Raw genomic sequence first — 18,340 nt, 5'->3', positions numbered from 1 at the left:
TCCAAGGAAAGAAACATCCAAGCCACAAGCCACTGTCAGCACCGCTCCGGAGGAATCCCAGATACTATTATACTATTATTTTGAGTTTGCACCTCTTTGTGACAACAGCTTGGTGTTATTCATATATTTTTTTTCTGTTTCATTTATTACTGTTTCAGAGCTGCATATGTCCCTGGCGCTGAGTGGTGTACTTTTGGGCCCGTAAGAACACCTTTTTACATTTTACAGGTTTGGGATTGTGTATGAGTAAGGCTCTATCTTGGTTTTTGCCGTAAGATAGGCCTTCTTGAGGCATCTATTGCTGTAACCGCACTTATGCAGGCACGATCGGAGCAGTTTGGCCTCTCTTTCAAAGTCAAAATTTGCACTGCAGTTACGTTTGATTCTTAAATACTGCCATAAGGCTTATTGGTTAAAAGCGAAAAGGGGTGGGAACTAGTGGCGTGGAGCAGAGAGTTGCCTGCCGATGGTTTACGATATAAGGTCGTACCTATACTGCCATCTTGATTAACTAGGATTTGAACATCCAAGAAAGTAAGGTTGTGTTGGCTGAGTTCAAAAGTGAACTTCAAATTGTGATTGTTGATCTTAAGGCTGTCAAGAAATGATAGGAGAGTATCCTTGGTACCCACCCAGATGAAGAAGATGTCGTCAATGAATCTTCTCCAAATGGGGAAAAGTTCAAAATGGATTTGCATGTAGTCCCTAAAGAACAGTTCGCGCTCCCACCCCCCCAGATACAGGTTGGCATAGGAGGGAGCACATTTGGTCCCCATAGCCACCCCCTGTATCTGGAGGTAGTGGGAGCCAGCGAACATGAAGATATTGTTGGATAAAATAAACAAAAGTAAGTCCAGGATAAACCTGCTTGAGTACCTCTGGGTTTTCATAAATGAAGCCCTCCACAATATCCACCCCCAAACGATGGGGGATAGAATTGTAGAGGGCCTCCACGTCGAGGGCTACCAGCCACGAATCCTCGGGGATGATTAGTGTCTTTTTTGCTGTTTTTTGGTCTCTTAGGAACAACTTTAATACTTCACTGTCTGAACTTCATATGTATGACTCTCAACTGTTGAAGTAGGGCCCCCTAGTGGATTCTGATCAACACATCGTCTCATTAATTGTCTATGAGGTGGCTATGCCTCTTGCACAAAGATTTTTTGATTCTACTAAAGGTATTTTTCATTCTCCACCATAATGATCAGTATAGCTGCCCTTCTAAATTCATTAATCTTTAAATAAATCTTCCTATTTCTTATTTATTTCATTTTTTCCTTTGCATTAAGGATTATACGAACCTATATCCCTCTGTGGCCATATATGACGGGTACTGCTAATGTGAGAGAGACGCAGTTGAATTATCCTATACCATTGACGCCAATTATTGGCTTTGATTATTGAATTTGATTTTGTCTCATATATGAGGCAGCCTGGTAAGAATATAAATATTAACTTTATTATTGTTATTGCTGTTCTATTTCATCAAGGAATACTTTTGGATGCCTTTTGAGCTGTATGAATTAATTATCCATATATATAATATCTGTGAAATGTATCAATTACAACAGTATATGTTATTTGTGTTTTGTTCTTTTCTTCTATTATCTACAGTACACCTTATCTTTTTATATTGCCAAAACTCCTGAGGAAGCTCCGAAGGGAGCAAAACATGTAAAGTGGCTGTATAGTCAAGTGGTATTTTTTTGATCATTTGTCCATCAGTCAGTGTGGAGTCTTTGATATCCAAACATTGTTTTTAAGTGAAAATTGCTCTGTTCATATTACCTGTTTTAAATATGTAAAATAAAAATGATTTTTTATGGATAAAGTCATACATGTTGTTCTACTGTATCTACTTTAGTATACGAGCACCTTAAAAGTCCCGGGGGTTTCCAACCCTTTTCTTCCCCCCTCCTCTCTTTCTCTCTTCAAAAAAAAATGCTGTGTGTATGCCCAGCTTTAGTCGCAGAAGGATAGTTTGAGAAATGCAGGAATCTCTTGTGTACAAGAGATTCCTGCATTTCCCAAAAAAAACTATGTAAAATTATCATAAACTACTTTAAATTAAGCAATATACATAAGTGAAACAAGAGCAGAAGTTCCCTGTCTGCAGTGTATTTATTTACACACAGTGAGACTTCCTCTATGGACTCTGGAGCAATCAGTAAAGCCCTCTACGCCTTTAACAGCTCAGTTATTGTGTTGACTGCAGAGCTCCAACATGCTGCTTCTCCCAGCCAAAGATCTGGAGAACCTGAAGCTGGTGGGACGTGGAGGATTTGGGAACGTCTATAGAGGATGGAGCCAGACGCTGAAAATGGAGGTAGCGCTCAAAGTGGTGCAAGAAGGCCATAGGTATGTACAAACAAGATACTTCTGGAACACTGTTTTTCATAGGTAACCCCTGAAAGCTCATTTCTTCAGGGAAGCCTATCCAGCCTCGGCCTAAAAATGGAACCTCTACTGTCGACATTAAAGTAGAAGTAAAGGCAAAACTTTTTTTTTTTGTTAATTTTAGATAGAGTAAGGAAAGGTTATAACCATCTATGCCATCCATGTCCCATTGGGGAGATTTCCTTTTCCAGTTCTTATCCTATAGCCAAAACAGTAATTGAGAGGAAATCCCTCCAAAGTGAGGGCATCCCTGGTTGTCACCAGAACTAGTGTCCCCATTGGAAGATTTCCCCTTCTATTACTGTTCTGATGACAACCCAAAATTTAGGGTTTTCCTTTACCTTCACTTTTGAAGATGTTAGTAACCAGGACAGCTAGAGAGGGGAAATCTCCCTAATGGGGACACAGACATTGATAAAAACCTGATCCTAAACTAAAAAAAAAAAAAATCTTTATAAATCATCCCTACATTTATTGTCTTTAGCATCACTTGCTTCTCTTTTTAGATTGTAAACTCTCATGTGCAGGGTCCTCCTAATTCTCTTGTACTGTGTCTTTTATTTTTCAAAGCACTGTTGGCTCTATATAAATCTTGGATAATATTAATAATCATAATAATAATAATCTCAATATTATTATTATTATTATTAATAATAATAATTATAATTATTATTAATAGTAGTGCCGGGATCCGCAATCCGCTGTGTCCAGTCTATGTACATGATCCAACCTGCCCATGCCGGCCACCCACAGTAAATGTACTGTGGGCGGTTGGCAAGTGCTTAATAATAATAATAATAATTAGTAGTAGTAGTAATTATTTTTATTATTATTATTATTTAAAAGACTAGCAAACTGTAGACAAAACATTGTTTTAGGGCTCATTCACATACATTAAACAGAATATTAATTAATGTCAAATGACTGTAAAACGTTTGACAGCTGCAGTGTGCATGAGGCCTTATAAGTTCCCATAACATACAGTCAGGTCCATAAATATTGGGACATCGACACAATTCTAATATTTTTGGCTCTATACACCACCACGATAGAATGAAAAAGATGTGCTTTAACTGCAGACTTTCAGCTTTAATTTGAGGGTGTTTACATCCAAATCAGGTGAACGGTGTAGGAATTACAACAGTTTGTATATGTGCCTCACACTTTTTAAGGGACCAAAAGTAATGGGACAATTGGCTGCTCAGCTGTTCCATGGCCAGGTGTGTGTTATTTCCTCATTATCCCATTTACAAGGAGCAGATAAAAGGTCCAGAGTTAATTTCAAATGTGTTATTTGAATTTGGAATCTGTTGCTGATAACTCTCAATATGAGATCCAAAGAGCTGTCACTATCAGTGAAGCAAGCCATCATTAGGCTGAAAAAACAAAACAAACCCCTCAGAGAGATAGCAAAAACATTAGGTGTGGCCAAATCAACTGTTTGAAACATCCTTAAAAAGAAAGAACATACCGGTGAGCTCAGCAACACCAAAAGACCCGGAAGACCACGGAAAAAAACTGTGGTGGATGACCGAAGAATTCTATCCCTGGTGAAGAAAACACCCTTCACAACAGTTGGCCAGATCAAGAACACTCTCCAGGAGGTAGGTGTATGTAAGTCAAAGTCAACAATCAAGAGAAGACTTCACCAGAGTGAATACAGAGGGTTCACCACAAGATGTAAACCATTGGTGAGCCTCAAAAACAGGAAGGTCGGATTAGAGTTTGCCAAACAACATCTAAAAAAGCCTTCACAGTTCTGGAACAACATCCTGTGGACAGATGAGACCAAGATCAACTTATACCAGAGTGATGGGAAGAGAAGAGTATGGAAAAGGAAAGGAACTGCTCATGATCCAAAGCATACCACCTCATCAGTGAAGCATAGTGGTAGTAGTGTCATGGCGTGGGCATGTATGGCTGCCATTGGAATTGGTTCTCTTGTATTTATTGATGATGTGACTGCTGACAAAAGCAGCAGGATTAATTCTGAAGTGTTTCGGGCAATATTATCTGCTAATTATCAGCAAAATGCTTCAGAACGCTTCACAGTGCAGATGGACAATGACCCGAAGCATACTATGAAAGCAACCAAAGAGTTTTTTAAGGGAAAGAAGTGGAATGTTATGCAATGGCCAAGGCAATCACCTGACCTGAATCCGATTGAGCATGCATTTCACTTGCTGAAGACAAAACTGAAGAGAAAATGCCCCAAGAACAAGCAGGAACTGAAGACAGTTGCAGTAGAGGCCTGGCAGAGCATCACCAGGGATGAAACCCAGCGTCTGGTGATGTCTATGCATTCCAGACTTCAGGCTGTAATTGACTGCAAAGGATTTGCCACCAAGTATTAAGAAGTGAAAGTTTGCTGGATGATTGTTAATCTGTCCCATTACTTTTGGTCCCTTAAAAAGTGGGAGGCACATATACAAACTGTTGTAATTCCTACACCGTTCACCTGATTTGGATGTAAATACCCTCAAATTAAAGCTGAAAGTCTGCAGTTAAAGCACATCTTGTTCATTTCATTTCAAATCCATTGTGGTGGTGTATAGAGCCAAAAAGATTAGAATTGTGTTGATGTCCCAATATTTATGGACCTGACTGTACATGGAAGTGTCGAACAGCAATTTTACACTGGGGGACCATGCTGCAACTGAGAGCTAAGCGTTTAGCTCGTGGTTGCAGTGCGGTCCTACTGAACTCAGTGGACAAGTTTGACAGGGAGTGCTGCCCATAAAGATTCTGCAGCCACGAAGCGAAGCAACGTGGTTGCGACATGTGTATAGCCCTGTCCAGCTGTAATGTTACAGTTCAGTTGGGTGGACAGAGGGTGGTAAAACCATGGCTCACCCACCTATTGTTACTGTCCTCTGGCTGCCCCATGGCAAAGATCCCTTATTGTCATGCCTTGCTGTTCCTCTTATGACAGTGCAAATTCATCAGAAAGTTTGCCTGTTGCAAAAAACATCCACAAGACATCTAGAAGCCAGAGACCATATGACTGTTATCTCTATGAGAGAGCTTGGAAGTAATGCAATTTTTTTATGCTCAGAAACAAGTACTGTTTTAACAACTTGCCGACCAGCTCACATACATTTACTGCTGCAGGTTGGCAGCACTGCGGGAATCGCTGTACCTGTACATCGGCTCCTGTAAGAGCCATAGCAGGCGCATGCGAGCACACCCGCTGCATGGCGAGGGACCCGGTGAACGTGGCTGGCGGCCGTGATGTCCGCCGGCCACCCGCGATCGTAACCACGAGAGTCAGAATGGAGATCTGTGTATGTAAACACACAAATCCCCATTCTGACAGTGGAGAGACAGATCTGCTGTTCCTAGTAATTAAGAACAGCGATCGGTCTCCTCCTCCAGTCAGTCCCCTCCTCCCAACAGTTAGAAACACACAGGAGGGAACACATTTAACCCCTTGATCGCCCCCTAGTGTTAACCCCTTCCCTGCCAGTGCCATTTTTATAGCACTGATTGCTGTATAAATGTCAATGGTCCCAAGAAAGTGTCAGATCTGTCCGCCACAATGCCGCAGTCCTGCTAAAAATCACAGATCACCACCATTACTAGTAAAAAAAATAAAAATAATTAAAAAATGCTATAAATCTATCCCCTATTTTGTAGACGCTATAACTTTTGCGCAAACCAATCAGTTTACGCTTATTGCGATTTTTTTTTTTTATTTACCAAAAATATGTAGAAGAATACATATTGGCCTAAACTGAGGAAGAAATTTGTTTTTTTTTTTTAAATTGGGGGATATTTTTTATTGCAAAAAGTAAAAAATATTGTTTTTTTTTCAAAATTGTCACTCTTTTTGGTTTATAGCGTAAAAAAAAAAAAAAAACCACAGAGGTGGTAACATACCACCAAAAGAAAGCTCTATTTGTGAGAAAAAAAAGGATGTCAATTTTGTTTGGGTACAACGTCGCACAACCACGCAATTGTCAGTTAAAATGACACAGTGCCATATCACAAAAAATGGCCTGGTCATTAGAGTGGAGGTCCACCCTGAAAAAAAAAATTGCACAAAAAAATACCTAAAAAAATGGAGGAAAAGAAAAAAAAAATTTTTTTTACTTACGTGAAATGGCTGTTGCTAGGCAGTCTTCCTAATCTGCCTCTCCCTACACTGCGGTGATCTTCAGTCTTAGTGTTATGGGAACTGTGTGTGTCCCACAACACATCGCGTTCCATTCACAAAGCGCCGTGCCGCTCGCGCGTGCGCAGTAGGAAACTGGCAGTGAAGCCGTAAGGCTCCACTGCCTGTTTCCCTTACTTAGGATGGCTGTGTCGGGACCCGAGAGCCGAGGGACGGGTTGGCCTCGGGCGGCCGACATCGCGGGCACCCAGGACAGGTAAGTACTTATTTAAAGTCAGCAGCTACAGTGTTTGTAGATGCTGACTTTAAAATTTTTTTTTCAGGGACGGAATCCCGCTTTAAGGGGGTAAATCCTTCCGGGGCTGAAGTGGTTAATTAACTAGTTGCAGACTTTGGGCTTGCTACACACGCCCACAAAAAGTTAATCATTGTATACCGGATGTGTGTAGCACGTCCAGTCTCTCTGCTCTGCTTCTGGGACCCCCCTCCCAGTATACAGTCATTGTCAGGTTTGATTAATCATAGCCTGCATTCGAATATACTCAGAAAGGAAGTTGGCAGCTCTACCTGTCAAAAAAGCAGTCTATAAACAACATTGCTCCAGGCCCCATTTATACAAAGATACAAAGTAACATATTGTTACATTTGTATCTTTCTGTTCATTTGTTTGAAGATCAAAGGGATGAACCTAGATCTACAGATAATGTTAATTAAAGCATCCTGACAAATAAAAACAGTTTTGTTTTGTTTTTAACCACTTAAGGACTAGCCTCGTTTTGGATTTTAGGTGTTTACATGTTTAAAACAGGTTTTTTTGATAGAAAATTACTTAGAACCCCCAAACATTATATATGGTTTTTCTTCTAACACCCTAGAGAATAAAATGGCGGTCATTGCAATACTTTTTTTGCACCGTATTTGCGCAGCCGTCTTAAAAGCGCACTTTTTTTGGAAAAAATTCACTTTTTTTAATAAAAAAATAAGACAACAGTAAAGTTAGCCCAATTTTTTTTATATTGTGAAATATAATGTTACGCCAAGTAAATTGATACCCAACATGTCACGCTTGAAAATTGCACCCGCTCGTGGAATGGCGTCAAACTTTTACCGCCAAAAATCTCCATAGGCGGCGTTTAAAAAATTCTACAGGTTGCATATTTTGCGGTACAGAGGAGGTCTAGGGCTAGAATTATTGCTCTCGCTCTACCGGTCGCGGCGATACCTCACATGTGTGGTTTGACCACCGTTTTCATATGCGGGCGCTACTCGCGTATGCGTTCGCTTCTGCGCGCGAGCTCGTCGGGACGGGGAATTTTTTAATTTTTTTTTTTTTATTATTTATTTTACATTATTTTATTTATTTTTACACTGTTTTTTTTTTTTTTTTTAAATTGTGAATTGTGTCACTTTTATTCCTATTACAAGGGATGTAAACATCCCTTGTAATAGAAAAAAGCATGACAGGACCTCTTAAATATGAGATCTGGGGTCAAAAAGACCTCAGATCTCATATTTACACTAAAATGCAATTTAAAAAAAAAAAGTCATTTAAAAAAATTACATTTGAAAAAATGTGCCTTTAAGAGGTGTGGACGGAAGTGAAGTTTTGACGTCGCTTCCGCCCAGCAGTGTCATGGAGATGAGTGGGCACCATCTTAGCCTCACTCATCTCCAGGCACAGGACGGAGACAGATGCGATCGCTTACCGGAGCCGCCGGTAGCGGCGGAGGGCACTGGATCACGGTGTGGAGGGGGGGCCCCTCTCCCGCCACCGATAGAAGTGATCTTGCGGCGAATCCGCCGCAGGGACCACTTTTATCTGAAATCCGGCCGCTGCACGAAAACGGGGATACCAGGGTTATGGCAGCTAGCTGCTGCCATAACAACAGTATCCCCGTTCAAAGTTTGGACGTACATCGTCGTGCGGTGGTCGGTAAGTGGATAAATAAACTGTTCTTCTGTTTAACCCCTTATTAACCCTTAGTTTACTCAAATCAGCCCGATTTAACTATTTAGTCTCCTTCTCTCTTCAACTATTATGTTCCTGCTGATATTTTTGTTTGTTTCTAGTTTATTAACTATTAATATTACATTTTATTTATTTTTTTTGTTAATATTTTTACACATTAAACATATATTTACACTTTTCCCATTAAAAAGGTCCAAGATTAAAAGAAAAAATAGTTATATCATTTGTAAATAACTGCAATGCTTTATGCCAGAATCCTAATTTTAGTGTAATTTTTAACAGAACAAATTACAGAATAGAATGCGCACATTTTATGTGCAGTAACACTATTTTTTTAAACTAACACTGCTATAAAAATGTGTGTTTTGTTTAGTTTTGTTGTGTTATATTGTCCAAGAATTGAGAAAAAAAATCATTGTTGCAAGACAATATCATGATATACCACTGAGACCCTTGCAACCTCGCAAAACCGTCTCAGCAACCCGACTCTCATTTGAGACCCTTGCAACTATGCAATACCATCTTAGCAACCTGACACCCGTTGAGACCCTTACAGCCATGCAAAAATCGTCTCAGCAGCCTGACACTCATTTGAGACTCTTGCAAATGCAATATCGTCTCAGCAACCTCACACTTGTCAAGACCCTAGCAACCACGCAATGTCATCTCAGCAAATACGCAATGTCATCTCAGCAACCTGACACTCATTTGAAACCCTTGCAACCACGCAAAATCGTCTCAGTAACCCGACACTCATTTGAGACCCTTACAAACAAGCAATATCATCTCAGTAGCCTGAAATGCATTTGAGGCCCTTGCAAACGCAATATTGTCTCAGCAACCTCACCCTCGTTGACCCTCCCAACCATGCAATGTCTCTCAGCAAACTGACACCCGTTGAGACCCTTGCAACCATGCAAAATTGTTCAAGCAACCTGACAGTCAGTCAAAAAAGTTAATCATTGTATACCGGATGTGTGTAGCACGTCCAGTCTCTCTGCTCTGCTTCTGGGACCCCCCTCCCAGTATACAGTCGTTGTCAGGTTTGATTAATCATAGCCTGCATTCGAGTACACTCAGAGAGGAAGTTGGCAGCTCTACCTGTCAAAAAAGCAGTCTATAAACAACATTGCTCCAGGCCCCATTTATACAAAGATACAAAGTAACATATTGTTACATTTGTATCTTTCTGTTCATTTGTTTGAAGATCAAAGGGATGAACCTAGATCTGCAGATAATGTTAATTAAAGCATCCTGACAAATAAAAAAAGTTTTGTTTTGTTTTTAACCACTTAAGGACTAGCCTTACTACTACACAAAGCCGTCTCAGCAGCCTGACACTCATTTGAGACCCTTGCAACCACGCAAATGCATCTCAGCAACCCAACACGTGTCAGACCCTTGCAACCACGCAATCATCCCAGCAACCCAACACTCATAGAGATCCTTGCACCACGCAATATCATCTCAGCAACCTGACCCCAGTTGAGTCCCTTGCAACCATGCAATATCGTCTCCAGTAGCATAAAACATTTTGCGGCACGCACCTACGTGCAAACTCACATAACAAACCAACTTGCAAAAACACCTGGTTGGCACACAATCAGCCACGCAAACACGTAGCGGCACCCAGTTGGCCATTTATCTCCAGTGGCATGCGGGCCACTCATCATCTTATCTGTCTTTCTCCCTTAGGTCAGTCGAGTTCAGGTTTCATCCTGCACCAGGTTGGACATTATCTCCCCAAAAGGTAAAGGGGGAAAAAAAAATGTAAATAAAAATTTAAAAAGGGCCAACAAAAAAAAAAAAAAAAGGAAAAAATAAAAAGAGAGGGGAAGAACATGCAGTTTGCATGTTCACCAGGGTCAGTCACATGACAGGGGTGGGCCAGTTCATTTCAGCTAAAAGGAATATACATGTTACACTTATATCACCCTCACCACAGGTTTTCGGTTGACCCAGTTTCGACCCATGCCAGGACCTCGCTACTAGGGCACCAGTCAGGTGTGTAGTTCATGGGTCTTTTCTTAACTGCGTTTCTGCGCCCCACTTCGCTCTCTATCCACTGCTACATCTCTTCGTAACACCTGCACCCCCTCATTGTCCTGGCATTTGGGATGTTTAGAGATGTCTACTCAGCCACCCCCAGCAGGAGGCAAGAGCTGGACCTATATCTCCACACAGTCATGGACTTAGGATACAAGTGCGGTGGGCATGCCTTCTACAACTACCACCGGTCATTTTTGGCCAATGCAGCTGCCAGGCTCAGCCAGTTCCACGTCAAGACAGACTGGAGTGTTTCTGACACAGAGCTGGCCAGCCCCCGATCAATCGTGGCAACTGGACAGACCAGGACGGCCTGCCTTTTTCAGTAGGGGACGCCTCCATATGTAACAATTACAATCAGGGCAGATGCTTCCATGGCCAGTGCAGGCTTCTCCACGTTTGCACAGCATGCCATAAAGCACACCTGAAGGCCACCTGTCAACTGAAATAGCAGGAAAAGTCCTGACTAGGCCGGATAAATGTCAGTTGGTTGGAATTCTATCTCTCTACACACCCCGCCCCCTCACTGCACTGCTTCACAGCTAAGTTCCACACCGGCCTCATCACCTTACCGATCGCCACCCATGAATGCAGGAATTTTCCCTTAAATATGCCTCAGTTGACCTGGCCATCCAGGCATTCATTGGGATAGGTCCTGGCGCCTAGCTGTCCAAAGCAGACATCTCAGATGCATTCAAACTCCTCCCTATCGTGTCATCCCTCTCTCGGTGGCACAGTTTTAACTGGACGGAGTCTTATTACTTCACCACCAAACTGACCTTCGGGTCCAAGAGTAGCCCTTGGCTGTTCGATTTCTTCGCTCAGGCCCTCACATGGATTATGTCATACCAGGCCCACTGTCAGACAGTCATCCACTACCTTGATGACTTCCTGCTCATCGAACAACCAGGCACACCCCTGGCAGATCTAGACAAGTTTGTCAGGGCTGGGCTCAGCCCTTCCTTCTCTGAGCTGGCCGCTCAGCTGTTGGCTAATTGCCTGCTCCCATCTCTCTTCACAGTTACCCAGCTGTTGTTGATTCTGCTCGTCAGCCCTGCCTACTTAAAGCCGTCCAGCTCACTTGATCTCTGCCTTCGCCTTGGTCACATCACAAGAAACCATCTCCTGCATTCCTGTTTAAAGACTGGCTTTGCTGACATCCATTCTGGCTCCTTATCCTGTTTGCTGTTCCTCTACTTGGATCCCTGACTTCTGGCCTGGCTGATTACCCGATCTGGTTACTGAACTCTGGCATGGCTGATTACCCGATCCGGTTACTGGACTCTGGCTATACTTTGACTACGCTTACTCTATTTACCTTTTTATTAATAAACAAGTGTGATTTTACTGTACTTCTGTCTCGGTCTGGTTCATGGTTTCTGACAGTAGGCAAAGGCCATGAATTCAGAAGATACAGTCAATCCACTTGTTGGTAATATTTTTTCCAGATTGGATGAGCAAGATCACCGCATGGATCAGTTTGCCATGGCGTTACAAACGCTCCTGAGTCGCACAGCTCACCTGGAATCCCCCACTGTGGCTGCTGCAGTACAACCTGAGTTGCAGGCCGTCCCTGCTGCTGCGCCAGTCTCTGTGCAGGCACCCGCCTTGAGTATTACCTCTATAAGAGCTATGTCTGGTTCCACCCCACCTCCCCAGCGATTTGGGGGCGATCCAGTTCAATGCAGAGGGTTTCTCAACCCAGTTGAGATATACTTTGAGATGCTGCCCCAGGGGTTTCCCACGGACAGAAGCAAAGTAGGGTTCATGATATCTTTGCTTTCTGAGAGAGCCTTGGCCTGGGCTAACCCTCTATGGGAGATGCAAAAACCTGTTGTCTTGAGTTACCCTGAGTTTGTGGCCTCCTTTAAAAGGGTATTTGACGTTCCTGCACGCTCCGCTTCTGCTGCCAAGTGCCCCATGTCCATCAGAGTACGAAAACTGTTGCCGACTACGCCATTGAGTTCCGTACTCTGGCAGCAGAGGTTGCTTGGAACAATGAGGCCCTCGTGGCTACCTTTTTTCATGGTCTCTCGGATTCCATCAAGGACGAGATAGCAGCCCGAGATATACCCACTGAGCTGGAGAGCTTGATCTCGTTTGCCATCCTCATTGACTCCAGACTCAGAGAAAGACTTTCTTTTAAGGAGCGCTTGCGGAAGTCTCCTGTACATTTGCCTCCGAGCTTTGCAGTCCCACCCGTGCCTCCCTCAACTCCTGGTACCGAGTCGGTCAGTGAAGATGAACCCATGCACTTGGGCTTCATGCATCTCTCTGCGGATGAGAGAGCCTTTAGGAGGAGGGAGAGATTGTGCCTTTATTGTGGACAGGCAGGTCACTTTTTGAAGTCTTGTCCTACCCATCCTGGGAACACCCGAACCTTGAGGTCCTGTCATGGACAGACCTTAGGTGGCGTTGTGTTGTCCCCAGTTATCCAGAAGGATAAGCCCCTGGTTTTGGTCACCCTTTCTTGGGCTAAGTCGTCTATCGAGATACAGGCTCTAATCAACTCTGGGGCTGCAGGTTTGTTCATTGATGCTGCCTTTGTATCAAAGCACTCGTTTCCACTGCAGCTGCATGACACTCCACTTGCCATTGAGGCTCTTGACGGGAGACGGTTCCATTGTCCATGGCCATAGGGGCTCTTCACCATGAGATAAACCAATTCCAAGAGATTTCCTCTCCTAAGTTTACGCTGGTTATTGGTTATCCTTGGTTACAGAGGCACAACCCCTCTTTTGATTGGCTCCTTGCTGAGGTTCTCTCTTGGTCACCACAATGCAGTGAAACATGCTTCCGGAAGGTAGCCAAGATCCTGTGTACCTTGTCACTCTCCTCCCTGCCAGAGGAGTACCGTGATTTTAGCGATGTCTTTGACAAAGGTCAAGCCAGTAGTTTGCCTCCACACTGGCTGTATGATTGCACAATTGACCTTCAACCTGGTGCCACTCCCCCTGTGGCCGGGTTTACCCTTTGTCGGTCTTGGAGGATAAAGCCTTGGAGGAGTATGTTGCAGATGCACTTTCTCGGGGTTTCATCCACAAATCCTCGTCTCCTGCTGGTGCGGTGAACTGAGACCTTGTATTGATTATAGGGGTCTCAATCGTTTCACGATTAAGAATGCCTACCCAATCCCGTTGATTACAGAGTTATTTGACTACCTCAAGGGAGCAACGGTTTTCACTAAGCTTGATCTGAGAGGGGCTTACAATCTCCTGAGGATTAAGGAGGGCGACGAGTGGAAAACTGCATTTAATAAAAGAACAGGCCATTATGAGTATCTTTTAATGCCTTTTGGCCTTTGTAATGCCCCGGCAGTTTTCAAGGAATTTATTAACAATGTCCTCCGAGATTTGTTGCAGTTATGTGTGATGGTTTATCTTGATGATATCCTTATATTTTCCAAGTCCCTGGAGAAGTGTGAGTTCCATCAGGAACAGGTTAAATTCCTGGGCTATGTCATTTCCACTGCTGGTTTTTCGATGGACCCAGTGAAACTTTCGGCAGTCCTACAGTGGCCTCGACCCATGGGGTTATGTCCTCTGCAGCGTTTCCTGGGTTTTGCCAACTATTATTGGAAGTTTATTCGTAACTTCTCATCTCTGGTCAAGCCCCTGACCGATGTGATCAGAAAGAACAGTAACCCACAGAGTTGGTCCCTGGAGTACATTAAGGCCTTTGAAAGTCTCAAGACTGCCTTTGTTTCTGCTCCAGTGTTGGCATATCCTGATCCTACGCTACCTTTTATCCTTGAGGCTGATGCTTCTGAGACTGGTGTTGGTGCCCTTCTGTCTCAACGTCCTACCTCTGAGAGTGCTATGCATACTTATGGCTATTGTTCCAAGAAATTAGTGATAAAGTGTCCTTCGCGCTATCTATAATGGATGATAAAGTGTAAAACAGTGGTGTTAGATAATTGCCGCAAAATCTAGGTGTTCACAACAACACAATGTGGTAATATTAAAAAGAGAAGTGATTTTGTGCAATATTCTAGTGTTTAGGGGAAAAAAAATATTCCCTGAATGGTGTGCATACAGTGCACTATGAGAAAAAAAATCTATAAATGACAATATAGTAAGCTATGTGATATGTGAACAATCACTACAAGGACATAATAGTATCACATAAATAATAAATTCTTGAAATCATCACATAATAAAGATGTAAAAACTAAATGTGCACAAAAAGGTCCACTGATACCATTTGTGATAGTAAAACAACAGTGAAAAAATAGATATAAAATCAATAAATAATAACGATATGAGATCAAAGTGAATCAAAATATATAGTGAATTATGGTAAATAGTTTAGTCCATATAGCAAAATCAATGATTCATAAAAAGTCTCTTATGTGAGGGATTGTGAATGATTAAAATCATCTATTGGGTGACTGGCTGGTAATGTGATATGGTTAAATAACCCATAAAGATTCCATATAATGACTTCTGAGTGTGGTCTCACAGAATTCTCGCCTTCAAGCTGGTAAATATTACCATTTAGGATTAAGGATATGTTGATATACCCAAAATAGAAAATTATTCCTGCGCTACCATGTGCGAGGAGAAAAGGAAGATGAAAAGAGTAATGGAAAGAGTATAAAATTGAGGAAAAGCCGCCTACACTGGATGGGGTACACCCTGCCCCTATAGGGTAAATAAATCAGTGGAAATGTGGTGCTGCGCTAATCCATTTAAAAAGATATAAAACGTAAATAAGTGAAAGTATATAATAAATTCTCAGTGTTAATGCCTCTGAATCGAATTTGAAAAACTGTATAGTGACTCTATGAAACTAACGTGTGGATTGTGAAACATAAGACACGTAATAAAACAACATGTGATTAGTACCATGTGCAAGGTAACCACACATAAATACCATAACGTTAAATGAATCTAAAATATATATAAATATAATCTGCAGCCAGGCACACAGCAAACAAACATAGATATAAAGTGACTGGTGCAAATAATCAAAATATAAGTGACAACTTGACTGGAACAATGTGACAATGGGCTCAAAAAGTCCACAGATAAACGTGCAAAAAAACGTGATCCACTTAGGGCTAATTATAGTGACTGGGGTCAGTGGTGATATTTCCTTTCTTCATGCAACACAGCACACAATGGTGGGCAGTGGCCCCTTACCTGCAGGTAATGGGGTAATAGCATTAGCCAATTTTAGGCATGGCGGCCCTTAATCAAGTTATAGGGATAAGAAGATCTTCCAAATGGCGGAATCCCAACATCAACCAGTAGTGGGGGCGACAATCTTTGGTCCTATCCTGGCTAATCTCATCTGGGAACTCCTGTGCTGCCAGTTCCGTCAATGTCTTTCCCCTGCTTCTTCCTACCTACCTGTTCCCAGATGAAGACACGTGACCGTGTCGTAACGCGTAGGGAGTGGCCGGAGCGATACACACATCAGGAAGATAAGTGATTGGGCGCTGAGAACTCCAGACTGTCATTTTATCCACTTTGCCTTTTTTATTTGTCACAATGTAAGAGTCCAATTTTAGACACCCAATAAATATCCCCCTATTGTTTATACGTATTACACTAGTGGAGGCCTCTCTTTTTTTCCCCCTTTTCTCCCCCGCCACTGTGGTAGCGATATTGGAGCCTTTACAGGAGACATTGACGGAGGAATTTATAGGAGAAATCCACGGACTTCACTGACAGAACCCATCAGCAATTATATCAACATATCCTTAATCCTAAATGCTAATTTTTACCAGCTTGAAGGTGAGAGTTCTTTGAGACCACACTCAGAAGTCATTATATGGAATCTTTATGGGTTATTTAACCATATCACATTACCAGCCATTCACCCAATAGATGATTTTAATAATTCACAATCCCTCACATAAGAGACTTTTTATGAATCATTGATTTTGCTATATGGACTAAACTATTTACCACAATTCACTATATATTTTGATTCACTTTGATCTCATATTGTTATTATTTATTGATTTTATATCTATTTTTTCACTGTTGTTTTATTATCACAAATGGTATCAGTGGACCTTTTTGTGCACAATTCGTTTTTACATCTTCATTATGTGATGATTTCAAGCATTTATTATTTATGTGATACTATTATGTCCTTGTAGTGATTGTTCACATATCACATAGCTCACTATATTGTCATTTATAGATTTTTTTCTCATAGTGCACTGTATGCACACCATTCAGGGAATATTTTTTTTTCCCTAAACACTAGAATATTGTGCGAAATCACTTCTCTTGTTAATTCTTCCAAGAAATTGTCACCTGCCGAGTGCAATTACGAGATTGGTGACAGAGAGCTGTTGGCAATCATTTTAGCCCTGAAAGAATGGAGACATCTCCTCGAAGGTACCACTGTGCCGGTACTCATTCCTACTGACCATAAGAATCTCACATTCTTGTCTGAGGCTAAACGCCTTTCTCCCAGAAGGGCGCAATGGGCTCTTTTCTTGTCAAGTTTCAATTAGATTGTCTCATTCTTACCCGGTACTAAGAATGTAAGGGCTGACGTCTAGTCAGGACAATTTCCCTCCACTTCCAAGTTGGAGTCGGTTCTGGTTCCTATGATTCCTCCTGATTGTATTCTGGCTACGGTTCGCACCAGTCTTACTTCTCCTTTGGGTGACAAAATTCTTGCTGCTCAGGTCGATGCTCCTCCTGAGAAACCTTGTGACCGCTGCTTTGTCCCAGAGTGTCTCTGTACTGCCGTGCTCCAGACTTACTATTCTCCCAAGGCAGCTGGTTACCCTGGTAAGAATCAACTCTTTTGGACCATTTCCCAACAATTCTGGTGGCCTAGTCTACGTGCTGATGTAACTGCCTTCGTAGCTGCCTGTTCCGTGTGTGCTCAGAGTAAGTCTCCACGACACCTTCCAGTGGGCCTCCTACAACCCATACCCAATGAAAAGAGACCCTGGAACCACCTGTCTATGGATTTCCTGATGGAGTTGCCCAACTCCCAAGGCAACACAGTTATCCTTATGGTGGTTGACCGGTTCTCAAAGATGTGTCATTGAATTCCACTTAAGAAGTTGCCCACTTCTAAGGAACTGGCTTCCATTTTTGCTCGGGAGATCTTTCGCTTACATGGGCTACCCAAGGTGATTCTCTCGGACAGGGGTAGTCAGTTTGTGTCCCGGTTCTGGCAAGCCTTTTGTGCACAGCTGGGAATTCAGCTTGCTTTCTCCGCTGTGTATCACCCGCAGTCTAATGGGGCCGCAGAACGAGCCAATCAGTCCTTGGAGCAATTCTATGTTGCTATATTTCTGACCATCACAACAACTGGTCAGACCTATTACCATTGGCAGAGTTTGCTCACAACAGTGCCTTGAATTCTGCTTCCTGATTGTCTCCGTTTATGGCGAATTATGGTTTCCAACCTTCCATGTTGCCTGACTTGTTTGTTCCGCAGAGTATTCCTGCGCTAGAGGAGCATCTCCGTGGTCTTCGTTCCACTTGGACACAAGTCCAGGAGGCTTTGCGTCATGCTAATGATAGGTACAGACTCCATGCTGACCACAGACGCCTGCCTGCGCCTTCCTACCAGGTTGGGGACAGGGTCTGGCTGTCATCTCGCAACCTCCGACTTCGTGTTCCCTCATTGAAGTTCGCACCTCGGTTTATTGGACCTTTCCTTATCCTTCGGAGGATTAACCCAGTGGCTTACGCGTTGGACCTTCCTCCTAGTATGCACATCTCAAATGTGTTTCATGTCTCCTTATTGAAACCTTTGGTCTGCAACTGCTTTACCATTTCGGTGCTACATCCTCACCCTTTACAGGTTGAGAACCATGAGGAGTATAAAGT

The 18,340-nt window shown here is 42.6% G+C and overlaps 1 protein-coding gene across 2 annotated transcripts in view; it reads left to right on the top strand.

Moving 5' to 3' along the window:
* The first annotated feature begins 2,130 nt into the window (after nucleotides 1-2,130).
* The window catches only part of LOC141117134 (receptor-interacting serine/threonine-protein kinase 3-like), a 69,294-nt gene continuing 53,084 nt past the window's right edge, over nucleotides 2,131-18,340 (top strand). For both annotated transcript variants that reach the window (XM_073609773.1, XM_073609772.1), the window contains exon 1: nucleotides 2,131-2,358. In XM_073609773.1, coding sequence (XP_073465874.1) covers nucleotides 2,225-2,358 — 134 coding nt within the window. In that variant the 5' untranslated portion in view covers nucleotides 2,131-2,224. The remainder of the gene's footprint in view (nucleotides 2,359-18,340) is intronic.

Source organism: Aquarana catesbeiana, linkage group LG13 (assembly GCF_042186555.1).
Source record: "Aquarana catesbeiana isolate 2022-GZ linkage group LG13, ASM4218655v1, whole genome shotgun sequence".
In the NCBI taxonomy this organism is placed as follows: domain Eukaryota; kingdom Metazoa; phylum Chordata; class Amphibia; order Anura; family Ranidae; genus Aquarana; species Aquarana catesbeiana.
This window is presented reverse-complemented; position numbering and strand designations above follow the sequence as displayed.